The sequence below is a fragment of the Leucopleurus acutus genome, assembly GCF_964270905.1.
Source record: "Leucopleurus acutus genome assembly, chromosome: 3".
NCBI classification, from domain to species: Eukaryota; Metazoa; Chordata; class Mammalia; order Artiodactyla; family Delphinidae; genus Leucopleurus; species Leucopleurus acutus.
The window spans coordinates 11,349,110-11,376,095 of NC_139145.1; the positions used below are offsets into that span (position 1 = coordinate 11,349,110).

A 26,986-nucleotide genomic window follows, 5' to 3' on the forward strand; every position below is an offset into this window, starting at 1 on the left:
CAACACAATGTGAGCAAATGTCAGTGCTCGCCCAGAGAAAGTCGAATTAGCCAAGACTGTTGTTTTGAATCACAGGCAGTAGAGCCTGCTCAAGCTCTAAGACTAAAGCCGGGAGTGACACGATGCTGAAGGAGCTAAGAGCCAGATGGTCTGGAGCTTCCTGATCTTCACTCTACTCAAGCAACCCACCGCTAGCACCCGAGTCCAACATCCTCACCTCCCGTTTGCACTGTAAAGTCTCTCAAAGCTCCAAGGTGCACGCAGGCACAACACGACCCAGGATGGACCTACCCACTACGGCCTTTACAAGAATGGCAGGTTTGCTTGTTAAAAGCAACCGCAAAGGCCAGATCTAATACAAACGGCATAGAATGCAGCATGCCAGACACCCTGGGCCCCGAAGCCTCCTGGAAGACAGGCCTCCCTCTCTCCCCCACTTGGGCCATGCAGAGCCCTACCCATTGCCTTGCCGAGCCAGGTGGTAGACAATGGTGGCTGAGGTCACCGTCTTTCCTGTGCCCGGTGGGCCCTGGATCAGACTCAGTGGTCTCTGCAGCACAGTCTTCACGGCGTAAACCTTCGGATACAAGTGGCCGTTAGGGGTGCAGGCACGGCGGAGGGCCGCTCACCGGGCAGCCTCTGCAGTCTGGGACCCTCCTGCCCCCGGGGCGGGGGAGAACCTGAGAGTGGTTGAGGTCAGGGAGCCCCTGCGCCGTGAAGCGCTTGGGCAGCTGGCACTTGATGATCACATCCTCCACTTCGTGGCCGAGAAGTTTGTGGTAGATGTAGCCCGACACGGAGGTCTCGTCCACAGCAAAGGTTTTCAACGCACTCTGCATCCTGAAAGGAAAGCTCCAGGTCAGTGGCACGCACCACCGTGGAGCTGCTGTGCAGACCTGCCCCTCCGTGATGAGGAGGAGAAGCACGGAGACGCCGGAGGCAGCAGCCACGCCAAGGGCAGGTGACTGCAAAGTAGATGCAGGGAAGTAGAGGCTGGGAAGGAGGCAGACATACCTGTCGAATGAGGTTGACTTCCACACGAAATCCACCTGGAAGTTATGAGTCACCTCCACGGGTGCACCCACACTGCTCCGAAGCTCAATAGCGATCTCATCGCCATAATCTATGCCGCCGAGTTAAGTCTCATTCTGGTCAAAAGCCTTTCTGAGGAGACCTCACTCTGTTACTGAAGACACAGACCCTCCTCTGCACCAAAGACAGAAAACGCAGCCAGAGACCCATGTTCTCGGTGACAGATTCTGCCCACCGTGTCCGGGGCCAGCGCAGCCAGCACCGTCCTCCTCCTCGTGAGCCCTGGGGCAGCAGCCAGCACCCAGCATGGAGCAGCCAAGCCCAGGGCCCAAGTTCCAGGCCCTGATTGTGAATTTCCGCAGAGCCCTCAGGCACATAGCTCGGAGCACCCTGGCTTCTGCCTAAGCAGCTCTCTTCATCAGTTTTACAGAAACGGTGCCCCCTCAGAGGATACCTGAAGAAAGGGCGTTGCAGCCGCAGCTGTACACACCCTTCCTTCCACCTGAGGCCCCGAGGCTGCTCTCAGCAGTGACTCCCACGCAGGTCTCCTGTGCTCTGGACAAGCTCGTCAGAGACTTGGGCAGACAGTGCCTGTGCCAGCCCTTCTTTACACAAAGGATACTATCAGGGACCTTGATGACGTGGCCGATCCCTTTCCACAGGGGCGCCAGGTCCCCTTTGTACCGCAGGCATATCTCATCCCCTTGCATGAGCCGCATGTCTTACAGGGAAAAGACAGCAAGAAAGTTAAAGTTTTCACATGTGCCACAGACGCTACCATGAAGAGTTCAAATTAAGGGACACTTTACAAGGGTGAAACTAGGAATTTTATGCTACTTATGGTCACAAATATTTTAAAACTTAAAATCACCTCTTAACCAAATTATGACTAAATCCTCATTACCAGAGTCAGTCTTGGGCAAAGTGAAGTAGGCGATTCTCTTCTTGTTAAGGCCCAGGTCCCACCTGACCGTGATGTTATCTTGAGTCTGAGCACATAAAAAATAAGAGCCCTGTTAGCCTGCAACACAGACACAGGCCTGGACTCCTTGTGTCTGGGTTTCCACAGGTGCGTGCCCTATGGCGAGCAGCACCGGACAGCCTGAAACACCAACAAGGGCACATCCAAGAGAGAAGTCATTAGGACCCCGAAACCTGCGCAGGACGACCAGGAGACCCCCACATGATGTCTGTTCTTGGAGGCGGCTTCTCTGTGGGCTGCGGAGGGAGAGAAGGAAGCCGATGGCCGAGGACACATCTTGTGAGCCTCAGGGCTCCTGCTTCCTATGCACAGTCTCCGAGGGACGGGCACAAGGAGTGTCCTCAGTGTGCTGTGGGCTCCTGAGGTCTGACTCTCATGGCTGTGGCAAAGGCTACAAACCCAAATGTAAGGAATTTTTGTTGGATTTAAAATCAGAAAACACCCAGGCGGGTGTCTGGCTTTGAGTGATGGGGCGTCTGCCCACAGGCCTGTCCTCAATCCACGGTTCTGTCTCTCAGGGGCTGGGCCTCCGTCAGCATTTGCAGTCTGCAGAGAAAACCACCCTCCCCAGACCTTAGGAGAGATGCTTTGTTAAAATGACCAAACCCTCCTGCACACACATCACCTGCGACTCTTTCAGTTTCTTATCGTAGTCAGCCTCCAGCTTGACCAGAGGACCGAAAATGTTCTGGTACTGGTAGGCATCCTCATACCGCAGGAGGACATGCTGCGGCTCCTCATCCACTCCCGGCTTCTCGAGGTCCTCCAAGGTGGCAGAAGGATTTTCCTAGAGGACAAGAACGGCACCACGTTCTTCCCTGTTCTCACCTCTACAATGAACTATATGCGAGCTCCCCAGTCAACAGAGGCACAGTCACACCCACCATTTCTCAGAACGAGCTGATGTTGGGCTGATGCGGAGAAGGGCACCCGGTGGTCGGTGGTGTCCACTCCGTAAGGAGAGCCCTCATATCAGGAAGTCCACGTGGCACACAAAGGTGGACACCCAGGTACACAGCCCTGACACACCTATACCATCAGATGGCTGCATTCTCCAACAAAGGCCTAACCCCTGACCTGGGAGAGATTACACTTCTTCCTGGCTGCCAGAAAGATTACTGGCTTCCCTGGCTGTGTAAACAGAAAGGAAGGCCCACGTCCCCATTTCCTCCTGATCCTATGCTGCACCAACAGGAGCAACGCACACTTCCTTGGCAGGGACAAAACAGTATGTGGGCTGTCTGGATACAAACAGGAACAGTGAAGTAATTGTGGCAACTTGAAAATCAAGGTGGAAAGGTTCCTTGCTGGACTGTCCTTCAAAAATATTTTGACTTGCACTTGAAGATAAATTCACATCCTTGATTATATGGGTGCCTAATTAAAATTTCTAGCCTAGTTACTAAAACTTTATCGTAAAATATAAACAGCCAGAACCAGAGATGGGCTTCCCTGGAGAAACAGTCTGTGGGCAGGGCAGGAGTCCTGCGCGCCCCCAGCCTGGTGTCGCCCTGGCTCCGATGTGCCACAGGCCCGACCAGGTTTTATGGAGTACACCTGCAGTCCTGTCTGTCCACTCAGGCCCGGCTCTTCCTGACATGTCCACACACAGTCACCAATGGCCAGTTCCCAACCACTTCCTTCCCACCACCTACCCTTGCCCTCAGCAAGAGAAAAATTCTAACAGCCGGAGCTTTCCTTTCCCAGAGGCCTGGCGGGAGGTACCCGTGGCACCCTCGGTCCTGCTTCCAGAAGGAGCTCGAGGGGCCACTCCAGGTAGAGGCTGCAGAGTCCCCCTCGAGCTCCTTCCGGAACCTCCTGTTTCTGAGACACCACCCCCAGCTCCCCTCTCCACCCCCCGCAACACTTGGTGCTGAGATGGGTGTGCATTCCCAGCAGGCGCTCACCTTCCACAGCTCCTCCAGCTTGTTGATCTGCTGGGCGGTGATCTGCCGCGCCCGCAGCTGCTCCTGCTCAGAAGGGATCTTGACCAGCCAGGACAGGAAGCAACGGTCCTGGATCAGGGGCTGCCACTGCGAGCTGTCCCAGTTAATGTCCTTGAGACTGCTCTGACTGGCACAGGGCTGCCTGCAGAAGCCCCGAGGGTGGGGAGAGCCCAGGTGAGGATGACCTCTAGCCCCCCAAAGACTTACTGCCTTTAACCTCAAAGGGGCGTTTTCCCTACATTTTACTGTATGAGCACATTACCTTTAAATTGTTAGGAATAAATTGTGTGTCCCCACACACTTGAGCTCTGAACTCTTAAAACTCAGAAGAGACTTTGCTTTTACAGAATTGTTTTCGTGATTTAACCAGAACACACCCCAAAAGGGTTACTTGACATTCCCAGCTCTCTAACAAGCCCCAGCCCCCCGAACCTCCTTACACCTCGTCAGTCGGCAGAAACTATTTTAAAGCTCCATGGAGTCAGAGCCATGGAGTGGCTGAGTCTTTGGGGAAGAGGACTGGGGCTGAAAGGCAGTCCCCCAGGGAAATCGCGGCCCTGCCCTCACCTGCATAGCAGCACCACAACCGAGTCAGCCTTGGCAGGGATGAAGCCGAGGAGGAAGACGTTGCGGCAGCCGCAGTTATAACACTCCAGAACCGTTTCCCCCAGGGGCCCATCCTTGTGCAGAGTCACCTCTTTGCATTTTGCCCTCACGAGGTGATTTACAATGTGGCTGAAACCAGGAAATGATAAACAGTTAACACCCAAAGTTTGGCTTTTCACCACTTCCAATTTTCGAGCTCCGTTAAAAGTTCCGGTACCGTTCACGGTCCATTAGCAGGAGTGGTCACACCTCATCCATCTGGCATCCCGGGGGACCAGCCCGCCCCTGAACTGGCTCCCTACGGAGCACAAAAATCAATCCGACTTGAACCATTTTTAAGGAAAACTTTCCTAACACGTTTCACACAGTTCCTGCTTTTTTCTCTCCCCCCCAGTTCCTGCTTTCTTAAATCCAACTTATTGGACCTAAGTGAATCTAACGCTGGGGCCAAGGCTGCTGTCCTGGAGAGGCAGGAGGCTCGCCCCTTTCACTGCTCCTCTGCTCGTTGTAGTTTCTCTCCTGCTCCTTTCAAAGTCACTTCTCATGGCCCCTGTGCCTGCTTCCAGGAGCAACACCCCTCCTCATTTGCTGCAGGCCAGGAAACCTGATAACCAAATGTATTAGAAACCTGAGGACAGTAAAAAATACCGAGTAGTGGGGCTCAGGGCTACTCTCCGGAAGCACAGGGCCAGCCCTGAACGGTCTGAAAGCCCCGCCGCCTCAGCTCTTTTCTTGCTTCCGGTGGCCAGGGCTCTGACGCCTTTCTCATTTCCGGGACACGGCTCACCTAAACCAGGGCCTGGGTGCCCCAGCCACAGAACTCTACCCTCCGCCACGCCAGCCTCATTCAGGGCCCACGGGTGGTGCACGGTTCTGCCTCAAGCCCTCCCAGCCCCCGCAGCGATCTGCAGCCTGGCTGCAGGTTTGTCACACGCTGAGCATGCCTGCCAAGCCTCCAGCCTTCCCTGCTGCCACCCTCACATCACCTTGGGAAACCCCTCCTGTTCAAGCTTCGGCTCAGATGCCAACATCCTAATCCTCTCTGGCCCCACGAAGACTGTCAGATTACCTAACTAATCATCACTGCTCTCCGTACTTCCAAAGCCACCCCTCCCCCCACCCCTGGGCCTTCTACCAGGATCAATGATTTTCTCTTGTCTTTTCTAGGCCCACCTCACTCCATTACACTGGCAGCTTCTTGAAGGCGAGTGGCTGTTCCATCACCTTCAGAGTCTGACCTTGCACAGAACACACAATCTGGCTGGCCGAGTCTGTTTTCTCTTAGAGGCCCTCCGCTCACTTCCCTTATCTTGGCTCTGCTGACCGGAAGCTGGGGTTGCCAGCCAAGGCAAGTTTTATTTAACTGCTTTTCCTGCAGGAGAGGAACTAATGTGAACACGGTAACACTTATAATTACCCAGAAAGTTCAGAAAATGGTATAGCAGTCTCTTCTGGTTATCCTGAAGATGCTTTTCCCTTCAAATCTCTAAAAAACATCAGCTCCCTTTCTTGCCTCACTCAGAACCCCACAATTCGCATTACTAACTCCAAGGTGACACGAGAGCTGACCATTCTGTGTCCTCAGCCACAGCTGCCAAAGGCACAGTAAGGGTACGGGCTCTGTGCAAATAAAGCTGCCTATGGAATTTTGTCACTTTATTTCTATAAAACATGAACCTCAGAGGAAGATGCCGCTTTCTTGCAGGCGACCTGGATCCTTGCCCCACGGAGACTCTGCTCTGCTTCCCTGTGGTAATGGAGTGAGTCGCTGCACATCATGGCAGCCTTGGAGGAGCCACCAGGACCAGACCCATGCCAGTGGTGGAGGCTGAGGAGTCTCACCACTCGAGCTTAGCCAAACGGACTCTCCCCTGGAATCCAAGCACCCTCACAATGCGGGTCTCACCCCAAACACAAAACAAGGGACCTAGTCACAGCTGCTGCTGATCAACAGCAGGAAGGGAAGCCCAGAACCGACGGTCAAGTGAACTTAATTTAATCTGATGATTCAGGATCTGGCCCATATTAGCCTCAGGACTGCTCTGATGAGCTAAGGCCAGAGGGAGCCTTCTCAGGAAGCGGCTCCCATGGATGCCCATTACTGTCTTGGGAACATCCTCCCCAGGCACCCAGTAATGAAGATGAACGGGCATGCCAGGAGCTCATCTTGCAGAAAAATATAAATAAAAACTGGGAAAGAGAATTAGGCCAACCCTACTTGCATAATAAAAAGAACCACAGAGAATAAATCAAGGGTAAATACATTAAGGCATTCACACACCACCATCTGTTTCAAGTTAAACCAGTCACAGAGGAGGGAAAAAACCAGGTTTGTTAGCGTGCTTTTATATTGTGCTTCGCTTCAACATTTCCATAATTTACACACAAATCTGAGCACAGCACTGATTAAAGACACATGCGCGGTTTGATTATCTACCTGCCAGAAGTATTTCCACGTCCATTACAGAACCACTTCTTGCTGGTATTACAGTAAACCACGCAAGCAGGATCGTGTATTCCGCAGTAACTAAAAAAGTCAAAACATCAACAGTTAAAGCTAGAAGACCACTCTCTGGTTTTAATTTGGCAGGATGTAAAATTCTTTCCTCTTACAACATTTTTAAGTTTTTCATTAAACACATACTCAAACCCAATGATCCCACTAACAAAATCCAATCAGTTAACTGCAGAGGCTTCCTGACCCTGTGAACGCAGGGAAGGGTTTAGGGGTGCTGTGGAGACTCCTCAGACAGCAGCAAAGCCCCTTCCAGGGTGAGGTGTGTGTGGGGGGGTGAGAGCAGTAAAAGGTGCCAGGTGAGCCCAACAACGGAGTCCTAAAACCCCCAAGGTGACCTAGTCACTCCCCTTGGCCTCAAGTTTCAGGAACCGTGACTTACAAGCAGGGAAATCGGCATCCTTAGCTCTGGGCACACAGAAGGTAAGCTGAGGCCATGCTGCGTTCACAGTGCCTCCCATGCTCCAGCAGAGGGCGCCCTGCTCCTGGGAACACTCAGCTCAACCCAGCAGCGGAGGGTCCTGGGGTACAGACTGAGCTCAGCTCACAAGGAGCACCTAGGGAGATCCCCCTGGCCTCCCTTTTCTGAAAATCAACACACCAAAAACAAAAATATTGGCTCTCCACAGAGTTCTGTATGTGGATGAAGCCAAGACTCAAGTCTCAAATGAGAATGTCCTCTGGCCAAGAACCTTCCCTTCAACACCTCACGCCAGGGGGCTCTCCCTACTCCACTCCCCACGGACGGCAGGAGTGCGACGGGGTGTGCAGACTTTAACGACCTGCAGCTTCACCAGGACCACTTCACAGGCATATTTGGTACATAACAGGAACGCGAATACATATGTAAAAATGTACTGTAAATGAGAGTGAACAAAGAGCCAACAAAGTAAAAAAGTGTGCCCACCAAGCAGGGAAAAGAGCGGCCCTCTGTCCCGTGATGGGTGCAGACCTCAGAGGGGCAGCATGCCCAAGGGGCAGGCAGAGCTGAGTAGAGGCCCAGGCCCACTGCCCTGCCTGGCGGGGTGCCCTGAGCAAGATCATTTCACCTCCTTTGGTCTCAATTTCCTCATGTGCGTGTAACAAAAAAGCAAGAGTAAGTCCAAACACAAGGGGTGGGTCCTCCTCTAGATAAGAATTCCAAATTTGGTCAACACGCAGGTCTATCCACTGACTACTCACTTCCAATTTTTCAGGAATCTTCCATGCAACAAGGAGGCAGATGTTTTAAAGAAGCCTACAGTGATCTCTTTGTAAGAGAAATCTTAGCTGCTCTATTCACCCTCCAAATGCTCACCCCATGTGATGAGTTCTTTCTGATACGTGAGTGGGGCAGGTACCGGGTAACAACCCAAGGGCCTGAGGAAGGCAGAGAAGGGGAACCTTTCCCCCTCCAGCTGGGAGAATCAGGGATGACAGAGGGTGCTGATCCCATTCGCCTGCCCAGTAATAGGGACTTATGTGTGTATAAAGGCTTGAGCAACCTCCTTATTCCCAAGGACAGTGTTTCCAAGTGTCACAGTCCATGGTCTTAGAGGGGCCTCTGTAAAGTTAGCAAATGCATATAGAATGTGGATGCTCTGGGAGGCGAGTCCTCTCCTCCGCTGAAGGTGCTCACCTGCAGGCATGTATGGGGAGATCCTTCGTGTAATAGGTATCTTCCTCATCTTCTTCGAAGTTCAACTCGGCCAACAACTGGCTAGTCTTGGCCACACTGTCATCCACGGCCCCGTTCTGCAGGATGCCCTCAGGTCCACCGACCTATGGCAGAAGGCAGCGTCACCATGAAAGACTGCAGCTTCCGGGCCTCAGCCCAGGCACATGGCTTCTCCCCATATGAGCAGTCATGGCAACCTTCCCATGAAGCACTGGCCTGCTCTCTACTGTGCAACAGTTCAGCGTCTTCTGATGTGACTTTTCATACTCTCCTCTTCCCTATCAAACCTACCTGGCCAAAAACAGGGCACAGGTGGCTGAGGTCATCCGCCCTGCCACCTGCACACCCAGGCCCAACCCCATCTAGCCATAGCGCCATGACTACAAGCAGGAAGCTGAGGGCCACAAGAAGCAAGATGACTTTTTACAAACCAGATATGGTCCCCCCCCTGCGGACAGCTGCACAAGGGTCCTCCTCCTTTAAAGCCTAAGCACCAGAAGTAAAGGTTGTGACCCCTGCAGATGTGGGAATGCAGTTCTCTCGTTAGTCCACATACTTCCTTCACTGTCAGTTCCCCTCTCCAGAAGGCAGCCCTTCTTAATTATGAATTAGAAATTGAATGTTAGGATAATCTTCCAGTTTCAGGACACAATCTTACTAAATGTACCCTTTATATGTCATAACAGCAAAAACATACAAATAGGCAACTTTAAATAACTAAGCGATGAATTTCACAGGCACCTCTGCTGAGCTCACACATCCATTCACGAGTGCACAGACTCAGCTTGTCCGAGGGAAACAGGTGCTCCTAATGCTGCCCCCGTCGGAACTGCCTCCTCAGACAGCAGCCAACAGTCCCCATCATGGTCCCCACGGGCCACAGCCCACACAAGGCTGGGTCAAGCAGTGGAAGCATCATGCGATGAAAGACGGGAAGGAGTGACAGGAGCCCCAGGGCAGGCACCAGGTTTCTCTGAGCTGTGAGACGGGATCAGACACTAACCTGCCACGCAGAGCTGGGAAACCAAAACCCACACCCACGCCATGCGGGGTCGGCTCAGGCCAGTCCCTGTCCACTGCTCCAGTCACCTATATGGGCCTAAGGACAACGGGTCTCCTGAGGGGGGGGCATCCCAGAAACTCCAAAGGTGCATTCAGGTTGTCAAGGAAGCCAAGAACCCATTACAGGAACACGTGTCTCTGCAATGGTCTCAGCCAGATCAGAACCCCATTTCACCACTTTAATATACTATCTTTTTTTCTTAAGATTTTTTTGATGTGGACCATTTTTAAAGTCTTTATTGAATTTGTTACAATATTGCTTCTGTTTTATGTTCTGTTTTTTTGGCCACCAGGCATGTGGGATCTTAGCTCCCCAACAAGGGATCAAGCCCACACCCTCTGCACTGGAAGGCGAAGTCTTAACCACTGGACCACCAGGGAAGTCCCAACATTTTTTCAGAAGGCAACAATCAGGTTAAATGCAAGAAGACTGTATGCTTTGTTTGGGGGAAGGTTTTTCTTTTTAAATGAAAAATCAGTATTAACTTTTGGATTTTAATGTAATGAAGACAGTATTATTAACATCATCACAAGCACCTCTTTGTAAATCCCTGACCTCCTTTTTAAAAAAATTGTAAGTGGTTCTGTGGCGTTAAGTACATTCACATGGTTGTGCAACCACTACCACCATCCATCTCCAGAACTTTCTCATCTTCTCAAACTGAAACTGTCCATTCCCCCTCCCTCAGCCCCTGGCAACCTCCATTCTACTTTGTTTCTATGAATCTGACTACTGTAGGGACCTCACATAAGTGGAATCATGCGGTATTTGCCCTTTTGTGACTGACGTATTTCACTTAGCATAATGTGCTCAAGGTTCATCTATGTCCTAACTGTGTCAGAATTTCCTCCTTTTTTAAGGCTGAATAATATTCCATTGTATGGACACACAACATTTTGTTTATCCATTCATCAGTCAGTGAATACTTGGGTTGCTTCCACCTTCTGGCTGCTGTGAATGATGCTGCTATGAACATGGAGTACGAGTATCTCTTCAAGTCCCTGTTTTCAATTCTTTGGGGTATATACCCAGAAGTGAAGTTGCTGAATCATATAATTATTCTATGTTTAACTTTTTGAGGAATTGCCATACTGTTTTCCACAGCAGCTACACTATTTTATATTCCCACCCACCAGTAGTGCACAAGGGTCCTAATTTCTCTACATCCTTGCCAACACGTGTGATTTTTCTGTTGGTTGTTGACAGTAGCCATCCTAATGGGTGTGAGGTGGTATCTCACTGTGGTTTTGATTGGATTATAATGATGGATTATAAAAAAAACCTGGATTATAATGATGCTAAATATCTTTTCCTATGCCTGTTGGCCATTTGGGTATCTTCTTTGGAGAAAGGTCTAGTCAAGTACTTTGCCTTTTTTTTTTTTTTTTTTTTTTTTTGCGGTACGCGGGCCTCTCACCGTTGTGGCCTCTCCCGCCGCAGAGCACAGGCTCCGGACGCACAGGCTCAGCGGCCATGGCTCACGGGCCCAGCCACTCCGCAGCATGTGGGATCTTCCCGGACCGGGGCACGAACCCGTGTCCCCTGCATCGGCAGGTGGACTCTCAACCACTGCGCCACCAGGGAAGCCCTACTTTGCCCATTTTTAATCAGGTTGTTAAATTTTTTGTTGTGCTTTGTTTGAAAATATTTTAAACATTTATTTATTTATTTAGGCTGCACTGGGTCTTAGTTGCGGCACATGGGCATGTGGGATCCTTAGGTGCGGCAAGCAGACTTCTTAGCTACAGCATGCGGACTTCTCAGTTGCAGCATGCGGGCAGACTCTTAGTTCCCCGACCAGGGATCGAACCTGGGCCCCCTGCATTGGGAGCATGGAGTCTTACCCACTGGACCACCAGGGAAGTCCCCTTTGTTTGAAATTTTGATAGCAAGTTACTACTTCAAAAAGTTACCTCTCCTTTTGGCAACACTTCTCCTGACACATGCAGCGGCAATACTGGGATGAGGCTGCTGACAAGGGACCAAGACACCTCTCAGTGTGACTGCCTCAGCACACACATGTTTGTTTTCTGAAAGTGTGTGGCCAGATTATGGTACCTGGATTTCACTTCATGGCAGTGAAAGAGCCACATATATCATGCTATAGGGGAGGGCTGAGAGGGTGTGGGCCACAATCTCAGGCTCAGGATGGTATTTACGTTTTTAAATGGTTGGATGAAATACCTAATAGTAGGTATTTGCTTCTTGTCCCACAAAGCCTAGAACGTACTACCTAGCACTTGAAGGAAATGCTTGCTGACATTTCTCCAAAGAAGACATACAGATGGTCAACAGGTACATGACAAAACACTCAATATTTGCTAATTATTAGAGAAATGCAAGCCAAAACTACGAGGTATCACCTCACACCAGTCAGAATGGCCATGATTAAAAAGTCTACGAACAATAAATGCTGGAGAGGGCGTGGAGAAAAAGGAACTCTCCTTTGCTGTTGGTGGGAATGTAAATTGGTGCAGCCACTATGGAGAACAGTATGGAGGTTCCTCAAGAAACTAAAAATAGAACTACCATATGACCCAGCAATCCCACTCCTGGGCATATATCCCAAGAAAACTCTAATTCGAAATGTACATGCACCCCAATGTTCACAGCAGCACTATTTACAACAGCCAAGACATGGAAGGAGCCTAAATGTCCATCGACAGAGGAATGTATAAGAAGATGTGGTACATATACATAAAATGGAATATGACTCAGCCATAAAAAAGAATGAAATAATGTCATTTGCAGCAACATGGATGGACATATCATATTATCATATTAAGTGAAGTCACTTATTAAGTGAAGTCAGACAGAGAAAGACAAATATCACGATATCACTTGCATGTGAAATCTAAAAAAATGAAACAAATGAACTTATTTTCAAAACAGAAATGGACTCACAACTATAGAAAACAAACTTATGGTTACCAAAGGGACTGATGGGGGGATGTTAATTAGGAGTTTGAAATTGACATATACACCCTGCTACTATAAAATCGATAAAACAACAGGGACCTACAGTATAGGGTGCTACATTCAATATCTTGTAATAACCTATAATGGAAAAGAATCTGAAAAAGAATATATATATAACTGAATCATTCTGCTGTATACCTGAAACTAACACAATATTGTAAATTAACTATACTTCAATTTAAAACACGGTTGGGGGACTTCCCTGGTGGTCCAGTGGTTAAGACTCCACGATCCCAATGCAGGGGGCCCAGGTTCGATCCCTGGTCAGGGAACTAAGATCCCATATACCGCAACTAAGATGGCACGCCTTAGAGAAGCCCGTGCCAAAATAAATAAATAAATAAATAATTTTTAAAATAAAATAAAAAATGGTTAATTTAAAAAAAAAAAAAAGAAAATGCTTGCTAACTCCTAGTCTAGAAGAACTCTTAAAATGTCTCATCAGGTTGTATAAACTTTTATGTGTAAAGAAATATCCTTAGTGATATGTGAATCTTTACTTTCCTGAAACATAAAAATTAGTATGTGGAGTAATACGGACACCTGCGTGACACCAGGTGACTTCATTCCACCCACTCCTGCTTCATCCAGGCCTCAGATCCCACACTTCATCTCCCCTCACAGAGGGAAGAGTGAACCAGCAGAGGGCACATCAGGAATGTGTGAGGCTCTTAACAGAGCCTGACCAACCATGTGACGACCCTTTCTCTGCATCACTCATACCCCTTCGGGTTTAATAAGGAGCAGGAAATCTAAGTCCGTTCTAGGACCTGCTCTAGGAACTCTCAAGAGACAATACAATACCGACACAACACAAGGTCAGATGGATTCTCCCTCACCCCCCACTGAAGGCAGGGAGACTAGAGAGAGAGGAGTCCGGATTCCCCAGTAGGCCCTGTAGCTGTGTGGCTGGGGGGGCGTGGGTTTGTCCCTCCTCACAAGTACTTACGCACACCTACACACCACATGCACTTGTCCAACCCCTGCCCAGCCCCACTCCTGCCCAGCTGTGACCTGACCACAACACAGACTTCTATAGCTGGCTTGTTAATTTCTCCCTCTACTTTCTGGAAAGTTTTAAGATAAACATTAACTTCAAAAATACATTTGACCTTAGCAACTATAATTAAATGAGTTAAAGCACTAAACAGTGCCTGGCACAGAGAAGGCCCACAATCCAAGCCAGGCGACGTAATGGAAGAAGGGAGGGGAGTGTCCTTGTCTGGCACAGGACTGAGGTTATCAACCCATCACCTCCAGCCAGGACTCCTGGGTCCTGCTGGGCTCAAGAAGGGAAAGTCCTCCCCGCACCCCTGGCACCAAGCCCATCCCCAGGCACCGTGTCACTGGGTCTAGAAAGCGAAGGAAACAGTTCTCCCTCCACCCCTGCTCTGGACACTCATTATTGAAGTCCATCTATGAGCTGCTGAGCTGATCAAGGTCTTGCAGAGGTTTTCTGCCCAGAGAGTTTCTTACGACCCACTGCAGAACTCAGTGCACCTCAGAACAGCAGGAAGAGAGGCCACTTCATTCCCACAAAGGAAAAGCACATCAGTTCAAAAATTACCACTAACTGTGCTGGTAAGAACTTTTAGACCATAAATTTTTACCCCAAACCTCATAAGCGTCATACCACTCAGCATGAAATAGACATTCCTGTCCCTCAATCCCCGACTATGCCAATGTCCCAGGGCCTTTGCACTCACTATCCCCCTGGCTTCTACACAGATGGCTCCTGGTCCTTCAGTCCCGGTCCACAGGGCACCTCCTAGGGAGGCCTCCCCTGACCCTATCTGAGGGGCACCAGTGGGGCCAGCTCTGCCGGTCCTGCTCCCTGCTCTGACCTCCACACCTAGAACTGAGCCCACACCCCAGGAGGCTCTCACAGTGTTAGCTAAATGAACATATCTTCTCAATCAAAATATAAGGATGAGATGTAAAATGACTCATCATTTATTCTTTTCTTCCACAACTTAAATAAAAAAGAGCGAGTGGGAAATCGCCTTTCCCTCAGGTGACCTGAGGCAGAGAGGAACTACCAGGTCTCTGAGCCCTGCCTCAGGAAAAGGCTAACAGAAGATCCGCTCTCCCTCAGCTTTTGAAAAAGTTTCAAAACTACAGAGAATGAATGACCCACACACCCACCATCTGGATCCACCAGCCACTCACATTTTGCCACATTTGCTCTCTCCCTCTCTTGCTCTGCACACATATGCACACATGTGTTCACACACACACATACTTTTCTGTTCCTGATCCATTTCAGAATCATAGGTCCCAGGACAAGGGCTTTCTCCACACAACCGCAATATAAACATCACACTCGGGAATAATGCTGATGTAATACTGATATCTAATACACATAGACACATTTTCCCAATGTTCTAATAATGTCCTTTACAGTTTTTTAAATCCAAGACCCAGTTAACAATTACACATTATTTGTGATGTAATCTCTTAGCCTTCTTTAATCCATTAGTTTTAACCACAAGAAATTGTTGAGATTTGACCATTTTTGACCTACAATGAAGGGAACTTCACATGGTCCCACCCAACACAGCAGTCCCTGAGCTTTGGGTTAAAGGAGTTCTACCTGCCTCCCTCTTTTCAGTAGACCCTTGTTTTGACCAAATGCCAAGTCCACCCCTGCCGTTCATTTCAAAGCTCAAGAATATCCTCGACCTGTTTGAGGTGTCTGCAGCTCACCCTGTGCTGCCCCTGCCTGCCCAGCTCTGGGGTCAGCCACTCGCAAAGGAGCTCACAGACTGACATGGAATCCACCCACACCTGCAGGGAGAAGCCAGGCTGTGAGGAGAGGTTCAGTCCAGAAGGCAGGACACCTCACAGGACAATGACCTGGACCGGATCCTGGCTCAGTGGCATGAAAAGAAGAAGAGGGAGGGGCTGCCCAGAAGAGCAGGGCTGGAGACGTGACAATCAATCACATTAACACTAGACCTCACAGGGATCCGGACCAGGTAAATAATCTGACTGTGGAGAAAGGGAAGCCCCATGTATTCAATATTAGATGATCCTGAAAAACTACTGTTGGTGCTGTTTGTCTGACCACAGCAGTACGGCTATGAAGGAAAGATGCCCTTTTCATGTTTTTAGAAATGCATTCTAAATAGCATAAGTCTAAATGGTTGAGTATCACTAACTCATATGGCTCAACCTCAGAAGAGTGAAATGACAAGTTGGATTTGCTTTAAAACACTTCAGCAAAGAAAAAGAAAAAAGAGAGAAAAGAAAATCTTCAGAACCATCAAATCAAGAAGACAGATGGGCAGGATTTGCTTTATCTACTTATACACGAGAGAATTCCTAATAAACATTTTTACACAATACAGGTGGACAAGGTGGCTGCCTGGAATCTGTGTTAGCTCTGCAGAGCCATGCACTTGAAAGGAGTGATGGAAGATGAGCACAGACTGTACCAAATGGCTTCTGCCTCGGGATGAGGCAGCAACCCCTCCAGGTTCACTGTCAGCCCTGGCAGCTGAGCTATGCGAGGAGCTAGAGTAGATAGGAAGGTGCTATCCTCAGTCATGACAAAGGGCTACTCACAGCTCAGCAGGCAGCCTGAATCAACTGTACTGTCTAGAAGCCGTCCTGGCAACAGTCCACAGGGATCCTGAGAAACCCGGCTCAGTTGTCCAACTTGCAAGCTGCTAGTGGATCAACACACATAAAAAGGCACAAGGACCCTATGCCAGCCATGGGATCCCAGGACCCGGCATTCCTGTTGTTTATCAGAGGAAGTAGGATTTTGCCCTCAAGGAAAGCTCTTCCGGCAAGAAGAGTTCAAAGACCCCCAAGACTGGGGCCCCATAAGACTTGGAAAAGGGAGCACTAAAGACCCGGCCCGACTCACTGCCCCCTCTGCACCTCCCAGGCCACATTCTGCTCTGGGTCCCACTGAACACAATGGTCATCTTGGCCCTTCTCTGTGAGCTGGACTGTCCTATACCACCAAAAGACCACCCCTACCACGCTAACCACCACAACTGCCCCTCAGTTGAGAGCCACTGCCCACAATCTGCCCCTCCAGCCCCTGCGCACAGCGCTCTGGTGGGGCCTCTCCCTCCTGCAAGGCCTCTCACCCAGCTCTCGGGGCAGCACCTCCAAAGGTCTGCTGACCCCCTACTCACACCTCCCATCCAAGGGGAGCCCTGCCTCAGCCCAGGGGGATCCCGGGCCCTGATGAAAACCATCAGAAAAGAACTCACGCCTGCTCTAGAGGAGTTATGAGGACTCGGGGACAACAGGGTGCTCAGCGCAGTGACGAGCATGTGCCTGAGGAGGAGTGGCCACTGTGGCCACCTGGTACTGTGGTAGTTCACACATGTGCGCACCTGAGGGCACACTTCTGACCCCAGAGCTCTCTGCCTGAGCTCCCCTTCTAGCCTCAGCCAAACTCTGACAGGTCTCCCTGCCACCTAAGGGCCCTTCCTTTCAAGGGAGGTCACGGCACCCCTCAGCAGCAACACAAGGCTCCAGGATCCAGCCCGAGCCCCTCGTCGTGGACAACAGCCCTTTTCCCTCCATGCCAAGCCCTGTGCCCAAGTTGTTCAGGGTGCACTTCCTGAACAACTCAAGGACCACCACTCACAAAGGCTTTTTTCCCTTTCCCTCCTCTGGGCCCTCACTGTCCCCAGGGTCAACTGCAGACTGGGCAGCACCTGCCATTTCTAACAAAGCAGCTGCAGTTGGCAAAGGACTTACTTTGACTCCCAGTGGGAGTCAGCCCTCCCCAAGCACAGCAAGACAGTGAAACAGAAGTACTGAGAGGACGGGCATTGAGAACCAGGCTGAGGAGGTCAGCCTGAGAGTCTGTGCAGAGGGAACAAAACAAAACGTGAACAGACACATGAGGGCTCCCAGGCTCACCACATGAGCAGTGTGGCCAGGCCTCAGCTCCTACCTCTGAACACCAGCACAGAACCTACCTAGCACACGAGGCACCACATCTCCCCAGTGTGTGACCTGGAATGGGAAGCGCGGGGTCACCCGATCTCCCTACCTTAGAGCTTTAACAAGAAACTACCAAGATTAGAAGGAGCAAAAATAGAAGAGGAAAGGAAAGGTGGCATGAAAGAGAACTCAGGACAGTGAGTGACTGTTGGGATGGCTACAGAGCCCAGTAAATTTACCAAAAAAAACACGAAACACTGAATTGAACACTTAAAAACAAGAGGCCTCGGGAACTGCCTGGCGGTCTAGTGGTTAGGACTCCGTGCTTCCAATGCCAGGGGCCCGGGTTCAGTCCCTGGTCGGGGAACTAAGATCCTGCAAGCTGCTTGGCAAAGCCAAAAAAAAAAAAAAAAAAAAAAAGTATGTCTTACCTGCTTATATCTATGACCCAGATCAAGGTGTGTGAAATTGTAAAAATTATAAAAAAACAAACAAACAAGAGGACCCTGGTATATGACCATACCTCAGTAAAGGTATTTATTTTATTATTACTTTTTTTTTGGCTGCACTGGGTCTTCATTGCTCTGCACGGGCTTTCTCTACCTGCGGCGACCGGGGGCTACTCTTCATTGCGGTGCACAGGCTTCTCACTGCAGTGGCTTCCCTTGTTGCGGAGCACGGGCTCTAGGCACGCGGGCTCAGTAGTTGCGGCTCGCGGGCTCTAGAGCACAGGCTCAGTAGTTGTGGCACATGGGCTTAGTTGCTCTGCGGCATGTGGGATCATCCCGGACCAGGGCTCGAACCCGTGTCCCCTGCATTGGCAGGTGGATTCTAAACCACTGCACCACCAGGGAAGCCCAGTAAAGCTATTAGAAAGATGCCTCTCTTTTTTGGTTGTGGGAGCTAGATTGATAGAGACCTTTGTTCTGCTGTTAATATTGGTATTGTATTAGTGTTACCTTTTCCCCCCAATCATGCTGAATCTGGGTAACAAAACTAATTGGGTAAATAGAGTTACGAGTTATTTCGCTTATTAAGCAGTAACTGACACGTAAGCCCTCCCTTTCGGGGGTTTGGAACCAAACGCCAGAAATCCAATAAGAGGAAAGTACAGGTAGAACACATGCCAGAGCTCCTGCGAGGTTAGCAGCATCTCATCTCCAATTTTCTCAAGGCGTACTTATGTCACAGCTGTACTGAGTGTTCACGGAACAAAAAAAGGCTGACTCAAATTTTAAACTCACCACTTTTAGGAACCCCGGAACTCTATGGAACTCACTCCTCACCATAAGCTGAGGGCCAGGAAGCAGAAGATGATCTGTTTACCTGGACAATCAAGGATATGCTGGAACAGCCTTCCCTGACTTCTGAAGGCAGCAGGTTTTGAAGAGTAGGTAGCAGTTCTTTATAATTTTATAAATTGACACACATCAATGTACATAAACACCGGTGAATCCATCAATAAAGGTAACAAACACATCCATCACCCTCAGTCTCCTCATGCCTTTGCCATCCCTCTCTCCTTTCCTCCCCTCCCCACAACCACTGATCTGCCTTCTGTCACTGTAGGTTACCTAGCACTTTCTAGAGTTTTATATGAACAGAATCAAAGAGTATATACTCTTTTTTAAGTGCATCTTTCACTCACTGTAATTATTTGAAGATACATCCATGTTGCTGGCTGTATCAATGGTTCATTTCTTTTTTTTTGTTTGGCAGTGTTCCCAACTCTTAAGATTTTCACCATAATTCCAATGTTTGGAGGAAACACAATAGTAGCAACAGTCAAGGGGAAATATTCCAACTAGGCAGACCAGAAGGTCTGTAATACCAGCTATTATGCAAAGGACTTCCAAAATTACCTTTCCCTGCCCTTTGAGGGGCAGGGGAAGGGGCCAGGAAAGGGTCAAATACCCAAAAGAAAACTGTCCCTTTATCTTAAGGACACCTGTCAGGGCTTTGATAAATATCAGTTTCAAATAATAAACAAGAAAACAAGTGTCATTGGAACCAACTCAGAGCTCAGCAGGAGTCACCTCTGCCTGCCATTCTCCCACCCTGGCCAAGACACACATGTGTTACCTCAACAAACTTTCAGATGAAACCAACTGTGCAAAACTGGCAGTCAAGACTGATATCAAAAGTGGCTACACACCGGAAAGCAGTCTGGCAGCACCCGAAAAAGCAACAGGCAGTTGTTACCATACCACCCACCAATTTCACTGAAGGCTTACGTCCACACAGAAACCTCTACACAGACGTTCACAGCAGCATTTTCCATAACAGCTAAAAACAAAAACAACTCAAATGTCCACCGACAGGTAAGTGGATAAACAAAATGTGGTCTGTCTGTGCTGTGGAATATCATTCAGTCATAATAAGGAATGGAGCAGATACATGCCACAACATAGATGAACCTTGAAAACATGCTCAGTAAAAGAACAAAAGACCACATACTATATGTCTATTTATATGAAATGTCCAGAGTACATAAATCCAGAGATAGAAAGATTAGTGGCTGCCTGGGGTTAGAGAAGGGAGGACTGACAGGCTAAGGGGTGCAGGGCTTCTTTTTATGGTGATGAAAATGTCCTAAAATCGACTGTGGTGGTGGCTGCACAACTCTGAATGTACTGAAGTCACTGAATTGCACACTTTGAATGGGTGAAGTGTATGGTATGTGAATTCTACCTCAGTAAAGCTGTGAAACAAAAGTGGTTGCCCAGCACTTGACAATCCACAGCCACTCATCCAATAACATAAAATCAAAAGGCACTCAGAATAGAAGCCCAGGGACTTCCCTGGTGGCCCAGTGGTTAAGAATCCGCCTGCCAATGCAGGGGACATGGGTTCGAGCCCTGGTCCGGGAAGATCCCACATGCCGCAGAGCAACTAAGCCCGTGAGCCACAACTACTGAGCCTGCGCTCTAGAGCCCGTGAGCCACAACTACTGAGCCCACGTGCCTAGAGCCTGTGCTCCGATACAAGAGAAGCCAACACAATGAGTAGCCCCCACTCACCACAACTAGAGAAAGCCCGCACACAGCAACAAAGACCCAATGCAGCCAAAAATAAATAAGTAAATATATTTATTTATTAATTTAAAAAAAAAAAAAAGAACCCAACTAGAACTCAGAGCTGCTCCAGGCTTGCTGTTTTATAGGCTACAGTTTAAACAGGATTTCCAATAAAACGATTACCTCTCACAACCCTGAGCTGCCACGGGTCATGGCACACTGCTCAACCAAGAGATCTTTATCCTCAGCCTTCCGCACACGCTGGACACAAATTACAGACAGCACTATCTGGTCTATCCATTCATACATGAGTCCAGATTTCACGTATGTTTAAAAGTAACAAAAATATAGCTGTTATCCCCATTTTACAGCTGTGGAAACAGGTCTACAGAGTATGAAACTACAGGCGTTATCATGAGCCTCCAGCGGCTCATTCATTTCTCCATGCAAACTCTCCCCTCTCTCCTACCTTCCCCCACCATATGTAAACAAAACCCAAAAAACATACATATGGTGCACACCTGTTCTCCCTGATGCCCCACCCATCAAGCTTCTATTTTTAAGGAATCTGGGGTTAGCATGAGTCAAATGTTTTCTGCTTCTATTAGGGGCTAAAAGAAAGTCCAGGTGGGTGGTCTACCCACGGGAATGACTCATCCAACTAGAATGTAAGCCCCCTCCTCCAGGACAGGGTTTGAGCTCACTCTGGCTGAGGATGGGTTAGCTCCCCGCACCCTGGCGGTGGATCCTCTTGCTAAGGGACACCTATGACAAGGTGAACCCTATAGCTCCTCCCTGGCTGAGAATTCAGGAAAATAAACCTGAGGGAGGTGCCAGGCACAGGAATGGAATCTGAGATCCACAGGAAGATGGCTACATTCCTGGGGAGCCCAGCCCAAGACCACTGCCAGCCCCTTCTCCCACCCCGGGGCAAGGACCCAGGTCCAGGAAGTGTATGCCTAACACACTCTCGTAACACAAACCCAAATTTAAAATAACTGAGCAGCCTTCGCTAAATGTTCACATTATTAAGAACAAAACTTTCTGACGTGGCAGAACCATTTATATGAAACCCACTACCACGGCCCCATTGGAGGAACAAACTCAAAACCAACTTTTCCAAGGCAGGGCTGTGGAGTTACGTAACAGGTCGATTTCAGCAACAGGCAATGCAAGAAGGAAAAACAAAACGCAAACTGCTTCATGAATAATCTTAAAAGCCAGAGAGTGTGGGGGTTCTCGATTGGATGCAAAAATTCCGTGTCTGCTGGGGAAGCCTCGACCCTCCTCTCGCCAGCATCCCAGGGCCCGGTGAAATATGAACCCGCCGCACAGTGGGCATGAATGGGGGCGGGGGTGCCCCGATGGCTGCGACCACAGGTAAGGGAGTGGGGCAGGGCGGTCGCATCAGCCAGAGGGGGAACCGGAGCAGATCACCCCGGAGCTGGTTTGAGCAGGGCACTGACCCAGCTGGAGGAGAACTCGGGGACAAGTCGCCCCCAACCTGTCCAGAGACGGACCTAGGGCCGCTCACCTCGGACAGGCCCGGAAGAGGACTTGGGACAGATCACGTAAGACCCGGCCTGAGCTAGGTCCTGAGATCACTCGGACGCAACCAGAGCGGAACTTGAAGGAGATCTACCCGGGTCCGGCTGGAGAGCGGAAACTGGGGCAGGTTACTCCGGGCACGTCCTGAGCGGGAGATGCCCGGCCAGGTTACTCCGGACCCGGCCGGGCTGTGGGACCCGAGCAGATCAGCCCGGGCCCGGCTGGAGGGGAAACCGGGGCAGGTCCCCGACCGCCGAGGCCCGGCCCTGGCTTCCGGCGTCGCCATGTGCCGCTCACCTGCGCGTCGAGCTGTCCGGCCGCCGCGCCCGGGCCCGCGCAGACCGGGGCCCCAGCGCCGCCACCTCCGGGGCCGCCGGGGGGCGTCTGCGTCTGGCTGGGGAGAGTGAAGTCGGTAAACTCGAACTCGGAGCCCTGGGTGTCGGCGCCGAGCAGCTCGGCCTCCTCAGTGTCCAGGAAGGTGAGCGTCTGCGAGCTGGGCCCGTACGCCTCCACGCTCATGGTGCCGCCGCGTAGAGCTCTCAGGCCGGCTCCACACCTCACTCGAGCCCGCCGCCGCGCTGAGGCCTAGGCCGCAGGCCTCGGGCTGCCGCCGCCGCCGCTGCGCCCGCGCCCGTGAAACGGATCAAAACGCCCGCCGCAGAGCGAGCAGGGTCGAGAGTCACGCGCGCCAAACCGCCGCCGCTGCCGCCGAGCCTCTCAGCTTCGCCGCTTCCTTCGGAGCCGCCCGCCCTCGCAGCCCTCGGCAGGAACCGCCGCCACCGCTGCCGTCGCCGCCGTGCGCGTGCGCGAGCCCGACGCCGGCGCAGGTGTGCGTGCGCGAGCCCGACGCCGGCGCAGGCGCGCGCACTCCTTGAGGACGCCTCCAACCGCGCCCGGACTCCCGGAGCCTAGCGGGCCGACGGGATGCGCAACGTGCACGCGTGGGGGGCGGGGCTTCCAACTGCCGTCTCAGCAGGCGCTCCAGTACGTGGTCACGCCCCAACCGCTGCTCTGTGGCACTGGGGCAGAGGTTGGTTTCGGACTTGGTCGTCTGTGTCTTTAGAGACGGTGGCAGTGTCTTGGGTTAACTGAGCGCCAACTGAATGCCTTACATAGGTGGAACACCCAGCTGGGGAGGCTTGACCAGGACGGTGCGGTGCGTCCCCATCTCTCGAAGAAGCTCCCTGGGCCTGTTAACCCATCTTTAGAATGGAGGCGCCTGGCACAAAGTAGCTGCTCAGTGTGCATTCGTTGAATAAATGAATGGGGACAGTCCTTACCACAGAGCCTAGCACGCGGAAATGGTGATTGCTGCTGCTCTGGACAATAATATTATTCAGAGGCAGTATATAACAAACCGATTGGGAGTACTTGCTCTGAGTTGAAATCCAGACCTGACCACCTACTGGCTGTGTGGCTTTGTACAAGTGATTTCACCTCTCTGAGCCTAGGGTTTTCTCATCTGGGAAAGGGAAATAATAGCCATTAAGATGGAATGAGGAATAAATGAGCTACTATTTACTCCCTTAAGAAGTATTTATAAAGGAAAGTTCCATGTGGACAGGAGCTGACCATGTGATCATGGGCTTCCCCATGGGAAGAATAATGCCAACACACAGGAGGTGCTCAGTAAAAGTTCAGTTACTAGTTTATGAGCATTAATTTCCTAACTTCTAGCCTCAGTTTCCTTTTTTGTAAAGTGTCTTCGAGAACCTGCCACTTCCCAAGATTCTGGGACTAAATACTTGAAGTCAGCTCACAGGGCTCCTAGTTTGCATGGCTACATTAAAAGTTCCTGATGCTGCATTGTTCCTCATTTTCCAATATTCCTGTCACAACATGATAAGAGTTTCCTTTTTCCTTCTTCACATCTTTTTTGGCTTCCTGTGCACTAAAATGTGGGAATATAAAAAATGAATAATTAGGTCCCCCTCTCCAGGGTGAGAGTTTAAGGGAGAATCCCAACAAGCCAACAGATGCTTTCAATAAAATGCAAAGCCCTCTATGGAAAATATCCAATTGAATTGGTAGAAGCATTTAAGACCAATGTGGGAAAACTTATCAGAGTTTTATTTATTTTTTTTTAATTAATTAATTTTATTTATTTATTTTTGGCTGCGTTGGGTCTTCGTTGCTGTGCACGGGCTTTCTCTTGTTGTGGCGAGTGGGGGCTACTCTTCGTTGCGGTGCGCGGGCTTCTCATTGCAGTGGCTTCTCTTGTTGCAGAGCAAGGCTCTAGGTGCATGGGCTTCAGTAGTTGTGGCACTCTGGCTCAGTAGTTGTGGCTCTCAGGGTCTAGAGCTCAGGCTCAGTAGCTGTGGCACATGGGCTTAGTTGCTCCGTGGCATGTGAGATCTTCCCAGAGAAGGGCTCGAACCCATGTCCCCTGCATTGGCAGATGGATTCTTAACCACTGTACCACCAGGGAAGTCCCCCTTGTCAGAGTTTTAAATGCATGCCCTGCCCTGCATTTGACCTAGCAATTCCATTTCTAAGGATCTCCTCTTATGTCCTACATACACTCACATTTGCAAAACGTTTTAGTGTATTTGATAATACAGTAAAGCATATCTATTTAACACAAAAGAAGTCGGTAATGGAGGAATTGAAAAAAAAGACATGACATATAGAAAGCAAATAGCAAATGGCAGAAATAAGTCTTTATGTGTAATTACACTAACTGTAAATGGATTAAATTCTCCACTTAAAAGACAGAGATTGTCAGAACTGATTTTTTAAAATCATGGTTCAACTATGCTGTCTACAAAAGACTCACTTTAGATTCAAAGACAAAATTGAAAGTAAATGGAGAGAAAAAGACACTCCATGCAAACAGTAACCCAAAGAGAGCTGGACTGGCTATACTAACCTCAGATGTTAAGACAAAAATTGTTACTTGGGACAAAGAACATTATATAATGATAAAAGTTTCAGTCTATCAGGAAGAAATAATGTATTTTGGGTCTCTACCTAACAGTAGAGACCCAAAATACATGAAGCAAAATGTGATAAATTGAAAGGAGAAATAAACAATTCAACAGTAACTATGGTTTACTCTTGAGGAAAGGAGTCTAAGGCCTAGGGAGATGAAAATGTAGAGTGGAGTTGTCATTTAAGACCTACTCACCCAACCTGGGAGGTCCCAAGGATACAACTTTCACCATGATTGTGAGAAATAAATTTGTGAGGGGAACCCCAGCATCCTGGAGGAGCTCTATGATCTCTCTTCTCTGTAGCTCAGAACTTATAACAGTAACTGCTGCCACTGAATTGGGAAACCTAAATGCAATGAGAGTAATTGAATCCCGGGTTGGCACAAGCCAAGTGGTGGCACTCAAACACCAAAGGCAAGGTGGGTGTCATTACCATAATGGACATCAGGGTCAAAGCAGCGATCAGGAAAAAAAAAAAAAAAATCAGGATAGTCTGACTCACAGAGACCTATGGCATTGGCTCGCTGATCATGGTGTTCCTAGAAGTGAAATAGATGGGAAGCCTACTAAGTTCTTATTTGATCTGTTTAAGCAGAAAAGTTCTAGGTCAAGTGAACAAAAGTCTAACTTGAATCATAAAAATAGAGAGTCGCAGCCCCTCAATCAATCCTCAGACTTGATCCAGTTCACAAACCCAGAACATCTTTAAGGAAGATGAGGCTGAGTGCCCTTGAGGAAGGACCCTGGCACACTACCAAAAATTTGTATGTTAACATTTCTCCCAGTCTTCTCCAATGAAACCTATGGCCCTTTACCAGGGTGACTGTGCACTGGGGAAAAGGAAATAATTAGGCCTTTCAGGAATTACTGGACACTGGCTCTGAACCAACACTAATTCTGGGAGACCCGAAACATCATTGTGGTCCATCAATCAGAATAGGGGCTTATGGGGACGTCCCTGGTGGTCCAGTGGTTAAGAATCCACCTTCCAATGCAGGGGACACGGGTTCCATCCCTGGTCAGGGAAATAAGATCCCACATGCTACAGGGCAATTAAGCCCGCACACCACAACTATTGAGCATGCATGCAAGCCACAACTAGAGAGAAGCCCAGCGCGCCTCAATAAAAGATCCTGCCTGCCACAACTTAGACCCGATGCAGCCAAAAAATAAATAAATAAATAACTATTTTTTTAAAAAAACTTAAAACTTAAAAAAAAAAAGAATAGGGGCTTATGGAAGTCAAGTTATCAATGGAGTTTTAGCTGGTCCATTTCACAATGGGTCCAGTGGATCCCTGAACCCATCCTGTGGTATTTCCCCAGTTCTGGAATACATAATTGGAATAGATACACTTAACAGCTGGCAGAATCCTCACATTCATTCCCTGACCTATGGAGTGAGGGCTATTATGGTGGGAAAGGTCAAGTGAAAGCCACTAGAACTGTCTCTAGCTAAGAAAATGGTAAACCAAAAATAATACTGCATTCCTGGAGGGATGGCAGAGATCAGTGCCGACATCAAGGACTTGAAAGGTGCGATTGAATGCACATCCCCATTCAACTCTGCTATTTGGCATGTACTGAGGACAGATGGAGCTTGGAGAATGACAGTGGGTTATCACAAGCTTAAGCAGGTGGTTGACTCCAGTTGCAGCTGCCCTACCAGATGTGGTTTCATTCCTTGAGCAAATAAACACATTCTCGGTACCTGGTATGCAGCTATATAGGTGGCAAGTGCCTTTTTCTCCATCCTTGTCCAAGACCAGAAGTAGTTTGCTTTCAGCTGAAGAGA

The 26,986-nt window shown here is 49.5% G+C and overlaps 1 protein-coding gene across 3 annotated transcripts in view; it reads right to left on the reverse strand.

Moving 5' to 3' along the window:
• UPF1 (UPF1 RNA helicase and ATPase) overlaps positions 1-23,029 on the reverse strand; it is a 36,077-nt gene extending 13,048 nt beyond the window's left edge. Inside the window, exons 1-11 of one of the 3 annotated variants that reach the window (XM_082835690.1) lie at positions 22,557-23,029; positions 8,700-8,842; positions 7,004-7,093; positions 4,528-4,695; positions 3,922-4,102; positions 2,640-2,801; positions 1,937-2,021; positions 1,655-1,753; positions 1,015-1,123; positions 681-840; positions 459-577 (exon numbers count right to left, since the gene is read on the reverse strand). In XM_082835690.1, coding sequence (XP_082691816.1) covers positions 459-577; positions 681-840; positions 1,015-1,123; positions 1,655-1,753; positions 1,937-2,021; positions 2,640-2,801; positions 3,922-4,102; positions 4,528-4,695; positions 7,004-7,093; positions 8,700-8,842; positions 22,557-22,778 — 1,538 coding nt within the window. In that variant the 5' untranslated portion in view covers positions 22,779-23,029. Of the gene's footprint in view, positions 1-458; positions 578-680; positions 841-1,014; positions 1,124-1,654; positions 1,754-1,903; positions 2,022-2,639; positions 2,802-3,921; positions 4,103-4,527; positions 4,696-7,003; positions 7,094-8,699; positions 8,843-22,556 lie in introns of all 3 variants that reach the window. The other 2 variants (XM_082835689.1, XM_082835691.1) reach the window with 2 other exon arrangements.
• Positions 23,030-26,986: the final 3,957 nt, after the last annotated feature.